This window comes from Leopardus geoffroyi, chromosome A1 (assembly GCF_018350155.1).
Source record: "Leopardus geoffroyi isolate Oge1 chromosome A1, O.geoffroyi_Oge1_pat1.0, whole genome shotgun sequence".
NCBI lineage: Eukaryota > Metazoa > Chordata > Mammalia > Carnivora > Felidae > Leopardus > Leopardus geoffroyi.
Genome location: NC_059326.1, coordinates 15,154,637 through 15,175,094, shown reverse-complemented (window position 1 = coordinate 15,175,094; position 20,458 = coordinate 15,154,637). Strand labels below are relative to the sequence as shown.

Here is a 20,458-nt window from a genome sequence, read left to right as displayed (position 1 = left end):
GGTCCATATAAAAAGAGGGAGAAGGTACACAGTCCCATTTTTTCCAGAATTCTTTGAAGATGTGTACGTACAAAATCCTTTAAACCATCGTATTAATGTGTATCTTCCTAACAGGTTTTTCTCTTTGGGATGACTGTTACCTTTCTTCAATTTGGGGAACCTCCCAAATGGCCCCTAATTTAAAAGCCTCACCCAGTGGTCATCCAACAGTCCTCTGACTAATTTTGACTGAGGTAAAGAATACATTTGGAGGTAAGTCACTGCCATGCCTAAACAAGTCACTAGCTGTAAAGGCTAAGGGAATTATACATGCAGTTTTTTAAAGGCAGGCCGATTGAAGAGTTTAAAATCTGGCGTCCACACTATTTTACTAATTTTAAAGAGGTCTTGAAGAAAGGTAAGGTATGTTCACTTTGCCGTTCCCCTTTTAGCCTCTGACAGTCGTAAGTATTAGCACCATTGCTCTGTATCCTGACGTGTCAGGAATTTAACATTTTGCACCATACTGCTAGATTACACACCCCGAGACTTTTACCACGTAGCGTACGTGGACTTTGGGAGGCAACGGTCTTAGAATACAGGAGTCACAAAGCCCAGGTTCCAGAAGAGCGGAGAGAATCGGCCTTTGTTCTCGCACGTGCACCGCGCGCAGGGCTCCCTCTAGCCATGACTTCCGTCCCTGCCCACCACTCTCTCCTAGCCTCTCCGGCAGCCGTGGGTCCGCGGAGGGGGGTGGCGGGGGAGGCAGAAGATATTGCGCAAGCGCGGGGGTTGTCGACGTGGCCGCGGAGACCCAGGGCGGGGGTCCGCGCCGAGGGGCTGGTTCACGTAGTTCTCTGGGGCCTTCCGCCCTCGCCCCTTTTCTCCCCACAGTTTCGCCTTGACTCCGGGGTTCGAAGGTGACTGACGTCTCCGCACACACCATTTAGAAGGTCAGGGTGGGTAGGACTTAGGCCGGGCGGGCCGGGGAGGGGGGCGGGGAGAGAGGCGCCCGAGTGGGCGTCACGTGAAAACCTACCCGCAGTGCCCTGATGCGGGAGCGAGAACTGACGGGCGGGGCGGCGCGGCCGCGTGACGTGGCGCGCTCTGGAGCGCGCGACTTGGAATGCTTTGTGAGTTCCGTCGTGCGGTCGCGCGCGCGCTAGTGCGAAGCGCGAAGAACCTCGGGACCGGTCCCGGCCGGGCACTTCGCCGCCGCGCCGCGTCTGAGGGAGCAGGCCTCTGGCCTGCGGCAGCCGGGCGGGGAGCTCTTCGGGTGGCGCCCGAGATCTGGAAGGCACAGGTGGGGCGGCGGCCCGCGGAGAAGGATTCGCCCTCGCGCGGACCCCCAAGGCGGGCTGGTGGCGTGAGCGCCCCGGGCCCCGCGGGCTGACGGGGCTGGGGGGAGGGGCAGGACAGAGAAGGCCCGGACCCCCTCATCCAAGTAGGAGATGCAACTTTCGTTGAAGGGACCAATTTCTAGAGAAAAGTTTGAGAAGTTGTTCACTTAGCCCCCATATCATACATATTTATGGAGACTGCGAGTTCTGCGCTTCCTGCGCCCTCAGCGCTGCCTCCCACCCCCTCCCCTTTGGTCGTCATCCTCCCGGAATGTCTCTTTTGACCCTTCGTGCTGCCTCATTCCGCTTTGTTTACTTGGCTTCGACAATGGCTGTGGTTATTCGCCCTTACCCAGCACTTAGGCTTCGTGAAAGTTCGGTAGTCTTTGTTTACAAAATGTCAGCAACCAACAGCAGTTGTAATGGGAATGGAGAGCGCAGGATTTTGCTCTTTGGAATACATTTGTTCATGTTCATTGGAGGTTGGGCACCGCAGAGGATCTCTCTGACCTAATTTCTGTGCCTGGAAAGTTTTTCTTGGAATGTGCACTGTTTCGTGACGGGGCATTATTGCGTTACCGTAGGGTTGGCCCAGTTTTCCACTGGTGGATTGCTTTACTCCCACTTGAGGATCCTCGAAACTTAACTTTGTTGCCGTGTCATTTTAATGGGTTTGCGTTCGAGATTGCTGTTGCCTCTGAAATCCTGCTTTAAATAGTTCAGAATTCAACAGTTTTTGTTCAAAATTTCCAAAAGCAAAACCGAGAAAAAATATAGTAAGGTCCCCGGTTACGAATCGAGCTATTTTTTAATTGCTCTCCATTGCAGTATCAGACTTCATTCGGTGTTTTTATAGGAAACCTGTTTGAAACAGGAAGCTTTTATGTGGGTTCTTTCTCACCTGTGGGGCCTTATGGACCATCATTTATATACTTCTCCTGATGAGAATGGGATGGGATGGTATTGGAGGGCGTTGCCTACAGGTAAAGTTCCCCCTCCTTTTTTGGTAAAAGGCCAGATAGGTGGGTAGTAGAGCAACGTCTGTATTAAAGACTACTTGTAATGTTGACCTTTACCTTGATCGTTACTGCTTTTAGGGTTTATGGGATTGAACTAAGCTGTTAGTTGTTTGATTCAGAATTTCACCTTTTCTCCTGTGATTTTTTTTAAAGCTTACACACATGCACCACACATTGTACTTATTTTGTTAGAACGTTAAAAAAAAAATGCACCGCTTGTATCTGGAACCAGGTTTCGGTTTTAAGACGATTATACTGTTTTATTAAATACTACAGATTGACATTTTGAAGACTTTCTGTTCCAGACTTTAAAAATTAAAATAAGTGAAATCATGCAATAATGGGTTTCATTTTTTTCAAGCCTTTGATAAACTTTTAATTGCGATTAGGGATATGACAGGCATTTTGTAATTCTTTTTCTTTTTTAGATTAAGTTTGAGAGAGTGCTTGTGCATGCGATAGAGGGAGAGAATCCCATGCATGCTCTGTGCTGTCAGGGCAAGCCCATCTGGGGCTCTGTCTCAAGAACTGTGAGATCATGACCTGAGCCGGAGTCTGTAGTCTTACCCTTAACTGACCCAACCCAGGCACCCCATAACAGGCACTAGAAAAAATAAAAATACTATTCTGCAGTTGCTACCCCTGTGAAATGCATTTTCTCAGAGACTACAGAGAATATAACATCCTGGGATAAATCCCAAATTAAAAATACAGTATTTTAGCGCACACTTTTCCTTTCTGTGTGTGCAGAGAGTCCAATTACATTTCACCTGATCGATTTCCAGGCGTTTTTCCCTGCTAAACTTCTCCCCCTCCCCCTCCCCCAAGATGGAGGTGCCAGCAAGGAATGCTATTCAGCTGTAGACCCCTGGACACCATCCCCCCCCACCCCTCACCCCCCATGCCTTGCCTTCCCTCTCAGTAGCCAGCCCATTTCTTCCAGAGACACATTATTTCAGGAAATCTTTCAGCACACTGTGTAAAATAAGCTTTGAAATGAAGGTATGCACAAGATAAGGTGTTGAACACTTTTTCATAGGCTATTTATTAAGAAAAATGTTTTTAACGTTTATTTTATTTTTGAGACAGAGAGAGACAGAGCATGAACAGGGGAGGGGCAGAGCGAGAGGGAGACACAGAATCTGAAACAGGCTCCAGGCTCTGAGCTGTCAGCACAGAGCCCAATGCAGGGCTTGAACTCATGGACTGTGAGATCATGACCTGAGCCGAAGTCTGACGCTTAACTGACTAAGCCACCCAGGCTCCCCTTCATAGGCTATTTAAATACTCTTTGGGGCGCCTGGGTGGCTCAGTCAGTTAAGCGGCCGATTTCGGCTCAGGTCATGATCTCACACTCCGTGAGTTCGAGCCCCACGTCGGGCTCTGTGCTGACAGCTCAGAGCCTGGAGCCTGTTTCAGATTCTGTGCCTCCTTCTCTCTCTGACCCTCCCCTGTTCATGCTCTGTCTGTCTGTGTCTCAAAAATAAATAAACATTAAAAAAAAAATTTACTCTTTTTGGGGGACACCTGGGTGGCTTGGTCAGTTGAGCCTCCGACTTCTGTTCAGGTCATGATCTCATGGTTCGGTAAGAGCCCACATGGGACTCCCTGTTGTCCCTCCTGTGCAGAGCCCTCCTGCAGAGCCCTCTTCCATGCAGATCCACTGTCTCTCTGCCCTTACCCCCACTAGCTCCTCCTGTCAAAAATAAACATTAAAAAATATATGCTTGTGAAGTACCTGTTCATGTCATTTTCTCATTAACAAGAATGAGAGGTTATGCCTTTTTAATCTTGTTAATTTTTTTATTATTTTTTTAATGTTTATTTTTTGAGAGAGCATGAGTGGGGGAGGAGCAGAGAGAGATGGAGACAGGATCTCAAGTGGGCTCTGCTGACAGCAGAGAGCCCAACATGACGCTCGAACTCACGAACCATGAGATCATGATCTGAGGCAAAGTTGTACACTTAACCCACTGAGCCGCCCAGGCGCCCCTTGTTAGAGTTATTTTAATGGAGTTTTGGGAGGGAATAGAACTAACCACATGTGAGTAACTTGACACCTTTAAATTGAAGCAGGTAACTTTAAAGATTTATCCAGATATTTTTTTCTCATTTTTCTTCTCTCTAATGTGTGTTTCAACCTCATTTTTATTTTTTATTTTTTATTTTTTTTAATTTTTTTTTTCAACGTTTATTTATTTTTGGGACAGAGAGAGACAGAGTATGAACGGGGGAGGGGCAGAGAGAGAGGGAGACACAGAATCGGAAACAGGCTCCAGGCTCTGAGCCATCAGCCCAGAGCCTGACGCGGGGCTCGAACTCACGGACCGTGAGATCGTGACCTGGCTGAAGTCGGACGCTTAACCGACTGCGCCACCCAGGCGCCCCTCAACCTCATTTTTAATTAGTTGGCTAAAATCTGGATCTGTATTATAGTAAATTTTAGAATGAAGCTCTTTGGTTCTAACGTTAGATATGTGATAGGAAACTTTTGTTTATTATAAGAAACTGGAACAAGAAAATTATTCAGTAGATATATTCCTGTTCTCTTCTGTTTTTAATTAAAAAGATATTTAGAGGGGCACCTGGGTGGCTCAGTCAGTTGGGCATCCAACTTTGGCTCAGGTCATGATCTCATGGTTCCTGAGTTTGAGCCCTGCATCAGGCTCTGTGCTGACAGCTCAGAGCCTGGAGCCTGCTTCAGATTCTGTGTCTTCCTCTCTCTCTGCCTCTCTCCTCTGTCTCTCTTTGTCTCTCCAAAATGTTAAAAAAATTTTTTTAATAAAAAGATATTTAGGAACGAGCATTATTTATCTATTCAACAAATACGTATTGAGTGCATTCTCTATGTCAGATCTAATACTAGGCTTAGGGAGTACAATAGTGAACAAGACAGACCAACAAAGCTCCTGTCTTCTTGAAATATCTTTAGGTAGGAGAAATTGATAATCAGTAAACAAATAGTTAAATTAGATAATTGAAGATAATATTTTCTGTTTGGCAGAAATGGAGCAAGAACCACAAAATGGAGAACCTTCTGAAATTAAGATCATAAAGGAAGCATACACAAAGGCCTTTTTATTTGTTAATAAAGGACTGAATACAGATGAATTAGGTCAGAAGGAAGAAGCAAAGAACTACTATAAGCAAGGAATAGGACACCTGCTCAGGGGAATCAGCATTTCATCCACAGAGCCTGAACACACTGGTCCTGGTTGGGAATCTGCTAGACAGATGCAACAGAAAATGAAAGAAACACTACAGAATGTACGTACCAGATTGGAAATTCTGGAGAAGGGTCTTGCCACTTCTCTACGGAATGATCTCCAGGAGGTGCCCAAGTTATATCCAGAATTTCCGCCTAAAGACATACCTGAAAAGTCACCAGAGCCTCACTCCTTTAGTTCACTTTCTCAGCACACTGAAGTAAATGGAAGCACTTCAACAAGTCCAGGGTTGGTTTCTGCATCTAGTTCTTTATCCTTACCATCTCAGAGTCATCCAGCAGAAGCACCTCCTGCTTATACTCCTCAGGCTGCTGAGGGTCATTATACTGTATCCTATGGGACAGAATCTGGGGAATTTTCATCAGTTGGAGAAGACTTTTATAGGAATCATTCTCAACCACCTCCTCTTGAGACTTTAGGGCTAGATGCAGATGAGTTGATTTTGATACCAAATGGAGTACAGATTTTTTTTGTAAATCCTGCAGGGGAGGTTAGTGCACCTTCATATCCAGGGTATCTTCGAATTGTGAGGTTCTTGGATAATTCTCTTGATACAGTTCTAAACCGTCCTCCTGGGTTTCTTCAGGTAAGCCAATGAAAGGTGTAAACATAATCTGAAATATGTATGAAATACGTTATTTTTGTTTGTCAATATTATGTATCCAGGAGAATAAATGTAAAAAGATCTTTCTGGTTCTTTTTAATATATTGTATGAAATTTATGACCCTTAAAGATACAAGCTTGTGTTTTACTTTTAAAATTATGATGACAGGACCTGAGGGGTATCGAAGCATTCATCCTTAAAATTTGAATTCTTTTTTTTCTTTTTCTGAGAGACAATATGGGGAGGGGCAGAGGGAGAGACAGAATCTTAAGCATGCTCTGTGCCCAGTGCAGAGAGCCCTATGTGGGGCTTGATCTCAGGATTGTGAGATCATGACCTGAGCTGAAATAAAGAATCAGGACACTTAAAACTGACTGAGCCACTCAGGTACCCATAAAATTTCAATTTTTAATTGAAAAGAAACCTAATAACTTCAATTTCAGAAGAGATTTATGTAACTCATATGGATGTGTAAATTTCCACAAATATTGTCAAGCCCCATCTGAGCAGTTGATCTGGGCTAGACGCAGTCCAGTATATAGAACAGTGGTTCCCAACCCCACCTCCCAACCCAAGGACATTTTGGGAACGTCTAGAGACATTTTTGGTTGTCACAACTGCTATTGTTGTGCTACTGCTCCTGGCAGATAGTAGGTAGAGGCTGGGGGACTGCTAAACATCTAAACAGTATTGCTTCTGTCAATAAAAAAATTATCTAACTCAAAACGTTAATCATGCACAGGTTGAGAAACCTTGGTCTAGAAGTAGAGACTCTGATGATAATTTAAGATGCATTTTAACATTCCAAGCAGATAAATTTACCAGGATGCTCTTTGTCAAAGAGTAAAGACTGGTGCTATAAATACAGGATGTTAGGGCATTGTTATAGAATTAATGAAGTATTCTGAAGGTGATGTTCCAATAACAATGTATTTTTAAAAGATTGGACATTGGTACAAAATGAGGACTCCATTTACATTGGGTATAACAAAGGAGTTTGCTTAGAAGGGAGATGACTGTTTGAGCAAAGCAGGTCCTATTGTCCAGAGTCCAGATGATGTGGTTGGTTTAGTTATGGCATTAGTTACCTAGATTTCATTTCCTTTGGTTAGAATAAAATTAACAAATGAGACATTTAAATTGGAATATTAAGAGTGCATGTGAGAGAGTGCATGCAAGTGGGAGAGGGGCAGAGAGGGGGAGAGAGAGAGTCCCAAGCACGTTCTGTGCTGTCAGTGCAAAGCCTGATGTGAGCCCCCATGAAGTATGAAATATTGACCCGAGCCAAAACCAAGCATTGAACGCTCAACCAACCGAGCCACTCAGATGCCCCAGTTTTAGTTTTAGTTTTTTTTTTTTTAATTTTTGTTTTTAATGTTTATTTTTGACAGTGAGAGAGCGTGAGTGGGGGAGAGGCAGAGAGAGAGAGAGGGAGACCCAGAATCTGAAACAGGCTCCAGGCTCTGAGCTGTCAGCACAGAGCCCGACATGGGGCCAAACTCATGAACAGTGAGATCATGACCTAAGCTGAAGTCAGACGCTTAACCAACTGAGCTACCCAGGCGCTCCCCTGGTTTTAGTTGTAATATACCTTTTAAACCTATTACATTTATTCCATTAATTAGAACTTAGACATAAGTTGCCCCCTGAAAGTGAATCTGGGTGAAATCACCCTGTGGTGGATGAGCCTTCCAGTTCTTAATGATCTACCCTGAGAAAGGTGTATAAGGTTTTATTTCAGAAGATTTGGGGATACTCCCTTTCAATCAAGGTGTCCAGAATGTAATTAATCTTAGAGAAATCATGACATTGTAAAATAAAACTTTCCCAAACTTTAGTTATGTAAGTATAATCTTTACAACTTTTTTGTCAATTTCGTATCTCTGCTATAACTTTCCTAATACTTGAATTTAAATGTCTCATTTGTTAATTTTATCCTAACCAATAACAGCTGTGAAGTTGAGAGAAAGATGTATTTTTTTGTTAATATATATTAAAATACATTACTACTCAAATAGTCTGTATATTACTTAAATTTATTTCATATACTATTCATGGCAATATATCATACTTTGGAAAACGCGATAATCAATTTTGTGACTTCTCTAAAGTTTGACTTTTATAAAAGTTGGAAAGTGGCATTTGAGATGACTAAAAAAGACAATCTATAAAAGAAGAATTTGAAAGTGTTTTTTAAGCACTTTCCAAGAAAGAATCAGACTTGGATTCTTTGATCCCTGCAAGTTTATATTCTGTTGGTCAGAAATGATGGCAGTATACCAGAATTTTTCATTAAAAAAAATTTTTTTTTAATGTGTACTTATTTTGGAGAGAGGCAGAGTGTGAGTGGGGGAGGGGCAGAGAGAGAGGGAGACACAGAATCCGAAGCAGGCTCCAGGCTCTGAGCTGTCAGCACAGATCCTGATGCAGGGCTCGAACTCAGGAACCACAAGATCATGACCTGAGCCAAAGTCGGACGCTTAACCGACTGAGCCACACAGGCGCCCTGAGAATTTTTCATTTTTTATATGAAATATTCCATGCTCTTTGACTCATATTTACTATACAATATTTTGATAATAGATTGTTCTTCCCAGTTTCTTATTATTAGGAAGACCATGTGTCCTGAGTGAGCAACACAATTATATTCTCCTTGCTCAAAGAATGTAATCTCAATGAAAATGAATTCATTTGGATATCATGATTTAAGCTTAGTCTTTTCTGAATTTAGATCTCCAGAAAGTAAGCTTAAGTCGTCTTCTTTTTTATTTTTTTTTAATATTTGTGTATTTTTTAGAGAGAGAGACAGAGCGTGCGCCAGGGAGGGGCAGAGGGAGAGTGAGATACAGAATCAGAAGTAGGCTCCAGGCTGTCACCACAGAGCCCAACGCGGGGCTCAAACTCACAAACTGCGAGATTGTGACCTGAGCCGGTCAGATGCCCAAATGACTGAGCCACCCAGGAGCCCCTAAGTCTTTTTTTTTTTTTTCAATGTTTACTTGAAAGAGAACATGTACGTGAGGAGGGGAGGGACAGGGAGAGAGAGAATCCCAAGCAGGCTCTGCCACCTCAGTGCAGAGCCTAATGGGGAGCTCAATCCCATGAACCATGAGATCATGACCTACGACGAAATCCAGAGTCTGATACTCAATCTAGCGCCACCCATGTGCCTCATCCAGTGAGCTTAAGTCTTAGCATATGGACAATCTGATGATATTGCTGGGCAGCTTTGTGTCATTTTGATTGAACTTAATAATAGAAGGTAACTCCATAAACATAACTTCATATTCTATTCTAGCTATGTCATGTCAATTTCTAAAAAAAAAAAAATTATTCAATATTATGAATTCTGGGTATTTAATTAAAGTAATTGTCTGGCTTCTCTGGTGCCAGATCTGTGTTTAAATCCTAGCTCTACTTTTTTAGTTGACTCTGAGCAACTTAATTAACCTCTCTATGCCTCAGTTTTGTACATGAAATGATAATAACTAACTTCATGGAATTGTTGTGAGAATTAATTAAATCAGTAATTATATGTACTTGAAAACAGTTTGATTTTATGTATTTCCACAAAGGGATGTCTAATTTGAATAATATGGTTTCGCTTTACTTTGGCCATTATTTATTTAAAACTAGACTCACCATTGGTTAATAGTGGGCTATTTAAGGTCACTAATTTCAACACTGTATAATTAATGGAGCAATAGCATTTTTAGGACAGTTCTTGTGAGTGGTATGCACAAAGATCATACTAGCAAATAGCTAATTTTTAGTGGAGACTCATTGATTCTGTAAAGCTTTGTAAAATGCATTTAGAACTTGGAAATGTTTATTTTCTGGTATAACAATTCTAAAACTTCAGTGAAAACCTAGTTCTTTTGATTAATTTTTTTTAAACTAATTCCTTCAGGTTTGTGACTGGTTGTATCCTCTAGTTCCTGATAGATCTCCAGTTCTTAAATGTACTGTGGGAGCCTACATGTTTCCTGATACCATGTTACAAGCGTCAGGATGCTTCGTGGGGGTTGTCTTGTCTTCTGAATTACCAGAAGATGATAGAGAACTCTTCGAGGATTTATTAAGACAGATGTCTGACCTTCGGCTTCAGGTAATGTATGATCATCTTTAGGATGAAAATCTGCTTTAACATAAGCAACTTTTGCTTTTAGAGAAATTGTAATAGGCTGTAATGTAATCAGAGTTAGGAGATTGAGAATATATAATTTGTGTGTTCACAAATACTAGTTGGAAATTGGTTAGAAGTAATGATTAAGATTGTGAGCTCTGGGTTTGAATTTGAACTCTTCCACTTAATAGCTGTTTAACTCAACTTATTGATCTTCTTTTTAGTTTCCTTATAAAATGGAAATAATATCATCTGCTTTATTGGGCCGTGGTGAAGATTTAAAGTTAATATTGTCTTATATCAGTGCTGGCAAGCGGTAGTGTTCTGTGAATGTTAGCTCTTGTTATCATCACTGTGTTCCTGCTCAGTTGGAAAAATAGGTTAAGGGGACTAAATGGTGAAGTGAAGGTAATTTTGGCATTAGCATATGGGCTAAGTTGGACATTTTAGGGGTATGATTGGCATTTTGAGGAAGAAACAGGTTTTATTTGAGGGAATTATCTTTGTTCTCATGATAAGTGAAACCAAATAAAGACAAAATAAAGTGTGATTTAAAATATGGTTGGTCATCCTGTGAATTTTCCTTATTTGAGCCTGTTTTTTTTTTTTGCGTACATGTTGATCTGTTATGGGGAGATAAAATAGAGTATTAAGCAGAGGCTTTCTTTAGTTGTTCTTGCTCATCCTGATGTAGGACAAGAGGGGAAAAATATTTTTGTTGTGAATATTGACAGTTTTCTGAAGTTGAAGGAGATTCACAGCATAATTGTATAATCTTTTATTCTCTAGTCAGTGTGTATTTAGAATCCATTGTTTAGGTATTAGATGGTGGGTGGGAAGACAGAATAAGACACTATAAAGATATGTAACAACTCCTATTCTCTTGTACTTACACTGGCTGAGTAACCACAGTACAGTATGATAGGTGATGAAATAAAAGTATACACACAGTTCAGGAAGGAGATCAGGGAGGATTTCACAAAATGGTTTCCCTTGAGTTTAGTCTCGAAAGCTTTGTTACTCTTTTCTCAGGAATTAGAATACTCCTTCAATTCATACCTATATTGAAAAGATCACAGATGATAGGAATAGACTACTGGCTAAACCAAAGGTCAGAATCATCTGTAGCATTAGGTTACATGAACTGCATATGAGGATGATCTGGTGGTCAATATATACTTTAGCATAGCCAATACTAAACATTTAAGGTATATTAACAAAACATGTGACCCCGCCCCCAGACAGAAATGTGTGTAGCCTTAGTGTGCTCATAGAGAGTAGTTTATAAAGACAGAAACATGACCAAGTGGATAGGTGTTCAAGTCTTAGCTTTGCCATTTACTTAGCTGAACGAAGTGACATTTTAATTATTTCAGACCTATTATAGAGCAGTTACTCCCTTCACCCCTACATTCATTGGACATATATTACTGGGCTTTAGGAAAGAAATTAAACCAACTTTTAGGTTACATGTTTACTTTCCTCTGGTGTTATTTTTTGGTTGCACGTCATTTTTATTTTATTTTTTTTAAATATTTTTTAATGTTTAATTTTGAGAGAGAGAACAAGTGGGGGAGGGGCAGAGAGAGAGGGAGACACAGAATCTGAATCAGGCTTCAGGCTCTGGGCTGTCAGCACAGAGCCTGATGTGGGGCTTGAACCCACGAACTGTCAGATCATGACATGAGCTGAAGTCAGATGCTTAACCAACTGAGCCACTCAGGCGCCCCTAGTTGCATGTCATTTTTAGTTTGCTCTATTGTCCCAGAACTCCCAACTGGAAACAAAAGTTAGTTATTAGCTATAATTTTGACTTGTTTTTACTTTTAAGTATTTATTCAGTAAGGTATATGCAAGCAAAATACCTGTAGTTTTAAGTAAAAAAAAACCAAAAAACACAAAATCAGTTTTCCAATAATGCAGAGTGGTTAAACAGACATGAGTTTTTGCCTTTATTTATTTATTTTTTAAGTTTGCTTATTTTTTGAGAGAGAGAGAGAGAGAGAGAGAGTGAGCAGGGGAGGGACAGAGAGAGAAAGAGAGAGAGAATCCCAAGTAGGTTCCGTACTATCAGCACATGGCCTGATACAGGGCTCAAACTCATGAACCATGAGATCATGACCTCAAACAAAATCAAGAGTTGGACAGTTAACAGACTGAGCCACCCAGGCGCCCCTTGTTCATTGCTTTAAACTCACTTAGTCTTATATTTATCTGTTTCCTCAAACTTACAATTTGTTAATTTAATTAAATTCAAATGTAGCTACATCTGATTTAATGATAACTTACCCTAATAACTGCTGTAAGTTTATCTTTTATGCTTTGTCTTTGGAAATTTGCTTTAGGCCATATGCTACAAACTAAAGAACTCAAAGGGTTGAGGTTTGGATGATGAGATAAAACAAAATTATAGAAGAAAGACAAGTAAAAGTGGTCATATTTAGACTGTCAAACACTGATAGTTGAACAAGTACATTATTAGAGCATAGCTAAGAGGACAGTCATTTGAGAAAATTTGAATTTGAACTTAGTCCTTTACCCCTTAGGCCAACTGGAACCGGGCAGAAGGAGAAAATGAATTCCAAATCCCTGGAAGAGCAAGATGTTCCTCTGACCAGTTGAAAGAAGCCAGTGGCACTGATGTGAGACAGTTGGGTCCTTCATTGGACCAAGACAATAAGGACGTGCGTCATAAAGGAAAACGGGGGAAAAAAGTAAGTAAAAAAACAATAAGGTATGTGTGTGAGTTCTATTCAAATGATACCTTTCACCTGGTGAAATAAATAAGTAAATCTTATTCTTGTTTACTAAAGCAGAGCGACTTGCAGTCATAAAATGATCACTGGTAAAAATTATTAGAATCAGCTTTAATATTTTCCTTTACAGTGTTTGTGACTTAAACTGTTTTATAGCATATTCTGTGTTTTGGGGGATAGATTTTTTTTCAAGTATTTGAAAGATTTTTTGTATTTACATTAATGCATTTTTTTTTTGTTTTGTGGTGTTCTCCACTTTCCTGTATATACCAAGGTCTTGGGGCTAGGTATGCTTTTCCTTACACTAGCATTTTTATTCCGTCTTGTTTCTTTATGGATTGTCATCAGGAAAGAGAATGGATTTTTAAAAATATGTTTAGTAGGTTTTTTTTTCATCTCATGAGTATATATTCTCTAAATGGTAAATTGGGAATACAGTTTGGTAAGTGTTTAGTGCCAGAATGCTAAGCATAGTGGAAAAGTTAAATTTCTTATCCTAAGGAATTTAATATCTAGTGAGGAGGACAGATTAACAAAGAGATAATTTCCCTATCCAGTGTGATCATTAGATGAAGGCACATAGAAGGCTAGATTGCATCACCTAACGTACAACCTAGTCTCATAGATAAGTATGGGCATATGATAGTGTGGGAAACTGTAAGGAAGGCTCTCCTGAGAGGGCATTATGGCTAAGATGAGTTCTGAAGAATGAAGCAAGAGCTGGCCATACAAATAGCAGATTGAAGGGGATTCTGGGCAGAAGTAGTAATATAAGCAAATATATGAAGAAAGAAAATCGCATTGTGAGTATTGAATTACAGTTTTGTATCCTTCATTGTTGTATTCCGCATTGTAAGTGCTCAATAATTATCTGTGGGATTAATGCATACCACTTGAATGTTCTACATTTATTTGTAGTTTATGTTGAATATCTTAGACCAGCTTATGAAGACATTGGGAGTCCAAGATGGTTCAAAGAAATATACTTACTTAAAAAATTTGTATAAGTTAATGCACAAAAAGAAATCCAAAAGGTAGAAATGATACTTAGGGAAAAGTAAGTCTGCCTCCCTGGCCCTCAGCCACCTAGCTCCCTGCTCTAAGACACATTGCTGCTAGCTTCTTATTACTCTTGCTTATTACTTTTATGCATTTTCAAACATATATACATACACATTTATTTTGTGTGTGTGTGTATATATGTATACACACATATACGTAATTGTTAATACAAATGGCAGTATGTGAGACATAACTGTTTTGCTTCTTGCTTTTTTACTTAACAGTATATTTGGAAATTTTCCACATTGTTGAAAACTTCCATTTTTAAAACAATTTGTTGACTAAAAAGAAATCAAATTATGTAAACAGATATATACATTGAAAAAGCTTTACTCCCACCTTTGTCCATACCATTTTCCCTGCCGCTGTAGGTAATCACTTTTTATCAGGATCTTGTATTTCTTCCCCAGGTTTCTTGAGGCAGATGAAAGCAAGTAAAAACTGTTAGATTTCTCTTTCACAAAAGGTAACATCATAGAGTGTTCTCTATTTTATTTTTTTATCTGATAATAAATTCTGGGAATCTTTCAATGTTAATAAATGGAGAACCTTCTCAATCTTTTTTATAGTTACCTCATATTTCGTTGTATGAGTTTTCATAGTTTTCTTTAACCAATCTTTTATTGAGGAATATTTGGATGATTCCAGGTTTTTGCTATTAGAAGCAGTGCTTCAATGAATAACTTTTAGATCCATTGATTCATACATTGCAGGTAATTCATAAGGTAAATTCTTAGAAGTGGGGCTACTGAGTCAATAGATAAATGCATTTGTAATTTTGATAGATTTTTTTAAATAATTTTTTTAAGTTTATTTTGAGATAGAGTGTGAGCAGGGGAGGGGCAGAGAGAAAGCAAGAGAGAGCATGAATCCCAAGCAGGCTCTGCAGGGTTAGCGCAGAGCCTGACATGGGTCAAACTCATAAAATTGTGAGATCATGACCTAAGCCAAAATTAAGAGTCAGATGCTTAACCAGCTGAGCCACCCAAGCCACCCCTAATTTTGATAGATTTTGCTCATTTCCCCTCCCCAAGGACTGTACTCTTCAGCACTCCCACCAGCAGTGTAGGAGACCCATTTCCTCATAGCCTCATCCACAGAGGAGCTGATCAGTCTTTCTGTATTTTGGCAGTCTGATAGATGAGAAATGGTGTATTGGAATATCTTAATTTGTATTGATTTTATTATGAGTGATGTGTATATGCTCAAGGATTCCTTGAATTTTGTTTTCTGTGTGTTGTCTGTTCTTGTACTTTGTCCACTTTTTATGACTGGGTCACTAGTCTTCTCAATTTCCAGGAGCTCTTTATATATTAGGACATTGGCCCATTATCAGAGATAGAAATTGTAAATATTTTGTTCCGTTTGTCTTTAGGTTTTACTTATGAATGGCTTCCCCCTTCCCATAGAAGTTTTTGTTTTGTTTTTAATGTTTTATATTTTAAGTGAAGTTCTCTTAGTTCTCTTAAGCAGTTTTATTTTCAAATTATTTTATATTATGAGGTCTGAGTTAGCTTGCTGTTAAGTTCTTAGAATGAGTACATTGAGCTTTGACAATTTGAGTGTTGGCCCTAGCTCACATAACAGCTATTGAATTAGCAAAATACAGGTATTTCTATGTTCCCCATTTCCATTCAGATAGAGTAGATTTTTCTGTGTTTATATATTTTTACTTGCTTTACTTGATTTCTATCAAAACCAATTTATTTGGATGTATCCTTACCGATTGAGTCATTTAACAAATCTTTTAAATCTTACTGAGTACACCATGTGCATACTCTTATTAAGGGGTTGATAGCTTTATAAAGGAACCCCATAATCTCATCAATTTAAATATGAGTTGATAAATGCTCTATTGGAGATATGTTGGTATTTAAACCTTATTTACCAGTGAGACCTTACATAAGACCAGTATAGTTTTCAGTTTCATGGCAGTTATGATATTGTGTATAAAATGTACTGATAGCTATGTTGGGTGGAAATAATCTTATTAATTATAACTAGTGTTTGTTGGCTTAATATTTTATTAAATACTGCTTATCATTTTTCCCCTTAGTATTTTACTGTTTTACATTTTGAAATATTTTTACTATTTAGACCAAAGATACTCCAAGTGAAGAAGTTAATCTGAGTCACATTGTACCCTATGAGCCAGGTTCAGAAGACAAAGCAAAGGAATTACCCGAATGGAGTGAGAAAGTGGCTCAAAATATTTTGTCAGGTATTACAGTAATGCTAACTTTTCCCCCATATAATGTGAAATGTTTGGAATCCATAAGTGACTACTTAGAAAGGTAATTTTGTATTTTGGTTCTAAATGATCATTTTATAAATACCTGAAAGGAACTAGTCTCTTAGAACATCACATATTATCCTATAGGTATAAGTTTCTTCTTGCTTTTTTTCTGTTTCACTTTTGGGAAAATTGATAGTGAAAAACTTCAGGAATCCCCAAACTCCTAGGACAACTCTGAACATAAAATTAGTTATTCTCCTTTCCTCTTTGAAATTCTCCCTTAATCCTTTTCTTTTCTCCCCTTCCCTCTTCCTCCAAAAAATGGTAAGATATTCATCCATCTTTGGAAGCAAAACAGCACTCCCTAACCACATAGCAGTGGAGGTATTAAAGATCTGAGGATTACAGCCAAGCTTTTTGGGATGTAGGCCCTACTATTTAATTTTGGCTAGAAAGGGCATCAGATCAATTATTTTATAATTTTTTATAGGCATATATATATATATATATACATATATATATATATAAACATGCGTTTTTGTTTTTGTTTTTTTATTTAAAAAAAAATTTTTTTTTTCAACGTTTATTTATTTTTGGGACAGAGAGAGAGCATGAACAGGGGAGGGGCAGAGAGAGAGGGAGACACAGAATCGGAAACAGGCTCCAGGCTCTGAGCCATCAGCCCAGAGCCTGACGCGGGACTCGAACTCCCGGACCGCGAGATCGTGACCTGGCTGAAGTCAGACGCTTAACCGACTGCGCCACCCAGGCGCCCCATAAACATGCGTTTATATATATGTTGGATATATAAAAATATATTTATGTATTTATTTATATATTTATTTTGGGGAGAAAGAGAGTGCAGGGGAGGGGCAGAGAGAAAGGGAAACAGAGAATCCCAAGCAGGCTCAGCTAGTCAGTGCAGAGCTGATTTGGGGCTCGAACTCACAAACCATGAGATCATGACCTGAGCCTAAATCAAGAGTCAGACACTTAAGTGACTGAGTCACCCAGGTGCCCCAGATCAGTTATTTTAAAACCAGAATTATCATTACTGACATAGATCTTTTCACTTTTATTGGTTAACATTTTAGCTTTTCAACTATAGTAGCTCTCAGATTTAGACATTCTAATTTGTTTTTAAAAAACATTACCAGTCGCTAGTTAGCCAAATTCATGATCCTGTAAAGGCATCTTGACCAGTCATTTAAAAGACTGTCAATACAGACTTCCATGTCTGTACTAAAACCCCATTAAAATAATAACGGTGTCTAAAGCAGAAAAAACCTTCAACATGAAAAACCAACAAGCTAAAATAAGGGAAAACTAATTAGCTAGGAGCTAACAAAATATTTTGCCTGGTGTCAGAGAGCTGCTAGAGGTAAGAAAAGACAGCCAGAATTTTCAATTACAATTTTTAACAGTTAAAATTGATCCTTGAAAAATATTTTCAAAGAAGTTATAAAGAAAACCTTCACTCTTACTACCCTGCCCCATAACTTTACAGGTTGCTAGGCTATTAGGTCAGTATTCAGAAAACTTGCCTATATTCACACATAGGTAGATAACTAATTTCAAAGGTTATAAACTTTTTAAAATTTATACCACTATTTATAGTAAATAGTAAATAGTTCTATTTACTATTGCTGTGTGACAAACCATTCCAAACTTAATGGCATGAAACAACAATTTGTTTATGCTTAGGATAACTGTGGACCAGGTATTCCAGAAGGTCACAGCAGAGATTGCTTAGATCTGCTCTATGAGGTCAGGACCTTAGCTAGGAAGACTCAAAGGCTGACTAGTGACTCAGTATCTGGGGTCTGGAATCATCCAAAGGCTCCTTCACTCACAAATCTGGCATCTGGATTGGAAGAGCTCAAAATCTAGGACTGCCAAATAGAGTGCCTAGACATGGTCTCCATGTGGTTTAACTTCTTCACAGCTTGGCAGCCTTAAGCCAGTTTGGCTTCTACATGGTAGCTCAGGGTTCGAAGCGTATATGATATAGCAAACAGCTAGAGGCTGCATACTCTTCCTGACATATTCTTGGAAATTTCTAGTATCACTCATCACAAGAAAGTAACAAACCTGCTCAAATTGAAGGGATTGTAACAGAGACCCCACTTCTCAATGGGAGGAATGTCAAGGTCATGTAAAAAGAACATGTAGAACAGGAAATACTATTTTGACCATCTTTGGAAAGTATAGCATGTCACAGAGTCTTAGACCTCCAAAGATTTCACACACTGATTCTATTCAGAGAGGTAGAGCATCCTTAATATCAGCTAATTCTGGGCAGAGATCTCTTTAGAGATTTCAGAAAAACTCTCAGCAGTGCATCATTTGAGAATGAGCAAAAACTACATTATGGTAACGCAAAGAGGCCTACTTTACTGCTTGAGACTTTGGCAGGTGTTTGTAACACTTTTCATCTTATTCCCTCAGAATTCTAGCAATATCTCTAATAGTTGGTTACATTAAAACTAACTGCCTGGCACAAAATCAGATTAACCAGTGGAATATATACATAACGACCAAAATAGATAAAGTTTAAAAGGTTCCGATTTGTTTTAAGTGATGAAAAGCTAAATAGAAATAAAAAGTAGATAGTAATAAACAAGAAGGTAAAAGATCAGTATAGACTTAACAGTCACTTGTCACATGTAGCTCACAAGCACTTGAAATGTAGCTGGTGTGACTAAGAAACTGACTTTTTCATTTTAACTAATTTAAATATAATTTAAAAACTGCTACTTGATTCAGTTAGTAGAGAACTTTTGAGTATGTTTAGAACAACCTGGATATGTGAATCTACTTTTTCACTTGTGGATTTTAGGAAATTTAAATACAGATCAAATATTTTCTGGTAAAAATTTAGTGTTCAAATTGAGATGTGCTTATTAGTATTAAATACACACTGGATTTTGAAGACCTAGAATATAAAATGTCTCAATTTTTATACTGGTCATATGTTCAAATGATGATTTGGCAATCTTGGGTTAAATAAAACTATTTTATTAAAATTAAAAAAAAAAAAAAACTAACTGCCAATCAGAGTATATATCTCTTTATGTGCTTTTTAGTAGATAGGATGAAAACCCACTACCTCACCAAATACTTAAAAGTATAAGTAGCAAAGAGGTGCAGAAAATACCCAAGATTTATTCCAGAGGAAAATAATCTGATCTGTCAAGCAACTATTTCTTCCTGACTTGTGCAGGCTCTATACAAAGATAAGTAATCAGGGATCTAAATTGAGCTCAGTCAGTTTAGCCCATGATTGATTCCTGTCCACTGTCAGAGAATCAGTTAAGATCAGTAAAAGCTACAGTCTTAGGTTTTATGAATATAAAAGGTGAAAAAATATGAACTGCTTAAAAATTATCTGTGTAGAATATTGGCTTGAGGAGCCTAGAATTACTTTTAAGAAGGCAACTGCCGAACATCTTAGATGGAGTAGAGTTTAGTAAGCTAATTTGGAAGGAGGTAGAGGATATATGACAATGGGCTGATTAGAGCCCTCCTCCATTATGTTGGTTTTGAGTGAGATCATTTTAAGTCATCTGCCAACTTCTCATTTATTCAGCAAACTTTCATTGCCTGCTGTATCTCAACATTAAATGGGTGCAAATAATGTGAACGTGGATAGAATAAATTTATATCTGGCACTACACATGCCATTTAAAAGATCTTAGTAGCTACCAATAAAGCATTACATTTCTTGATCTTCTGTTGCAGTCTTTTCAGTTTTAACACATTATCTCTGTTATGTGCTCTTCCATGGTGATAGCTTCTTTATAATTTGATCTAGTGTTTCTCTTTATCAGTCCTGTGACTTTTCATTTATCTCATTTCCATTTATTCTTCTCAGTCATCAATGGACTCTGTCCCTCTTGCTTGTTTCATTGCAGGAGTATAGAGCTTTCCTTTTTCATTATCATTTGTTTTATGATTTCTCAGTCTTCAAGTTCAGTTGGTTTTTTACTTGTATCTTTTCAACTTGTGAGTTAACTTTAAAAATACACGTTTTTGTTTTTTGTTTTTTGTTCTTTTTGGTTTGTTTTGTTTTTTAATAGAGGTCTTTAATCTCTTTATTGTTATGGGA

General features: G+C 38.7%; 1 protein-coding gene across 6 annotated transcripts in view; it reads left to right on the top strand.

The window, feature by feature from the left end:
* SPART (spartin) overlaps nucleotides 1-20,458 on the top strand; it is a 90,771-nt gene that overhangs the window by 56,370 nt on the left and 13,943 nt on the right. Inside the window, exons 1-5 of one of the 6 annotated variants that reach the window (XM_045474080.1) lie at nucleotides 152-252; nucleotides 5,343-6,151; nucleotides 10,081-10,278; nucleotides 12,843-13,010; nucleotides 16,212-16,335. In XM_045474080.1, coding sequence (XP_045330036.1) covers nucleotides 5,345-6,151; nucleotides 10,081-10,278; nucleotides 12,843-13,010; nucleotides 16,212-16,335 — 1,297 coding nt within the window. In that variant the 5' untranslated portion in view covers nucleotides 152-252; nucleotides 5,343-5,344. Of the gene's footprint in view, nucleotides 1-151; nucleotides 253-821; nucleotides 933-1,000; nucleotides 1,283-5,342; nucleotides 6,152-10,080; nucleotides 10,279-12,842; nucleotides 13,011-16,211; nucleotides 16,336-20,458 lie in introns of those variants that run through there. The other 5 variants (XM_045474070.1, XM_045474077.1, XM_045474060.1 and 2 more) reach the window with 5 other exon arrangements.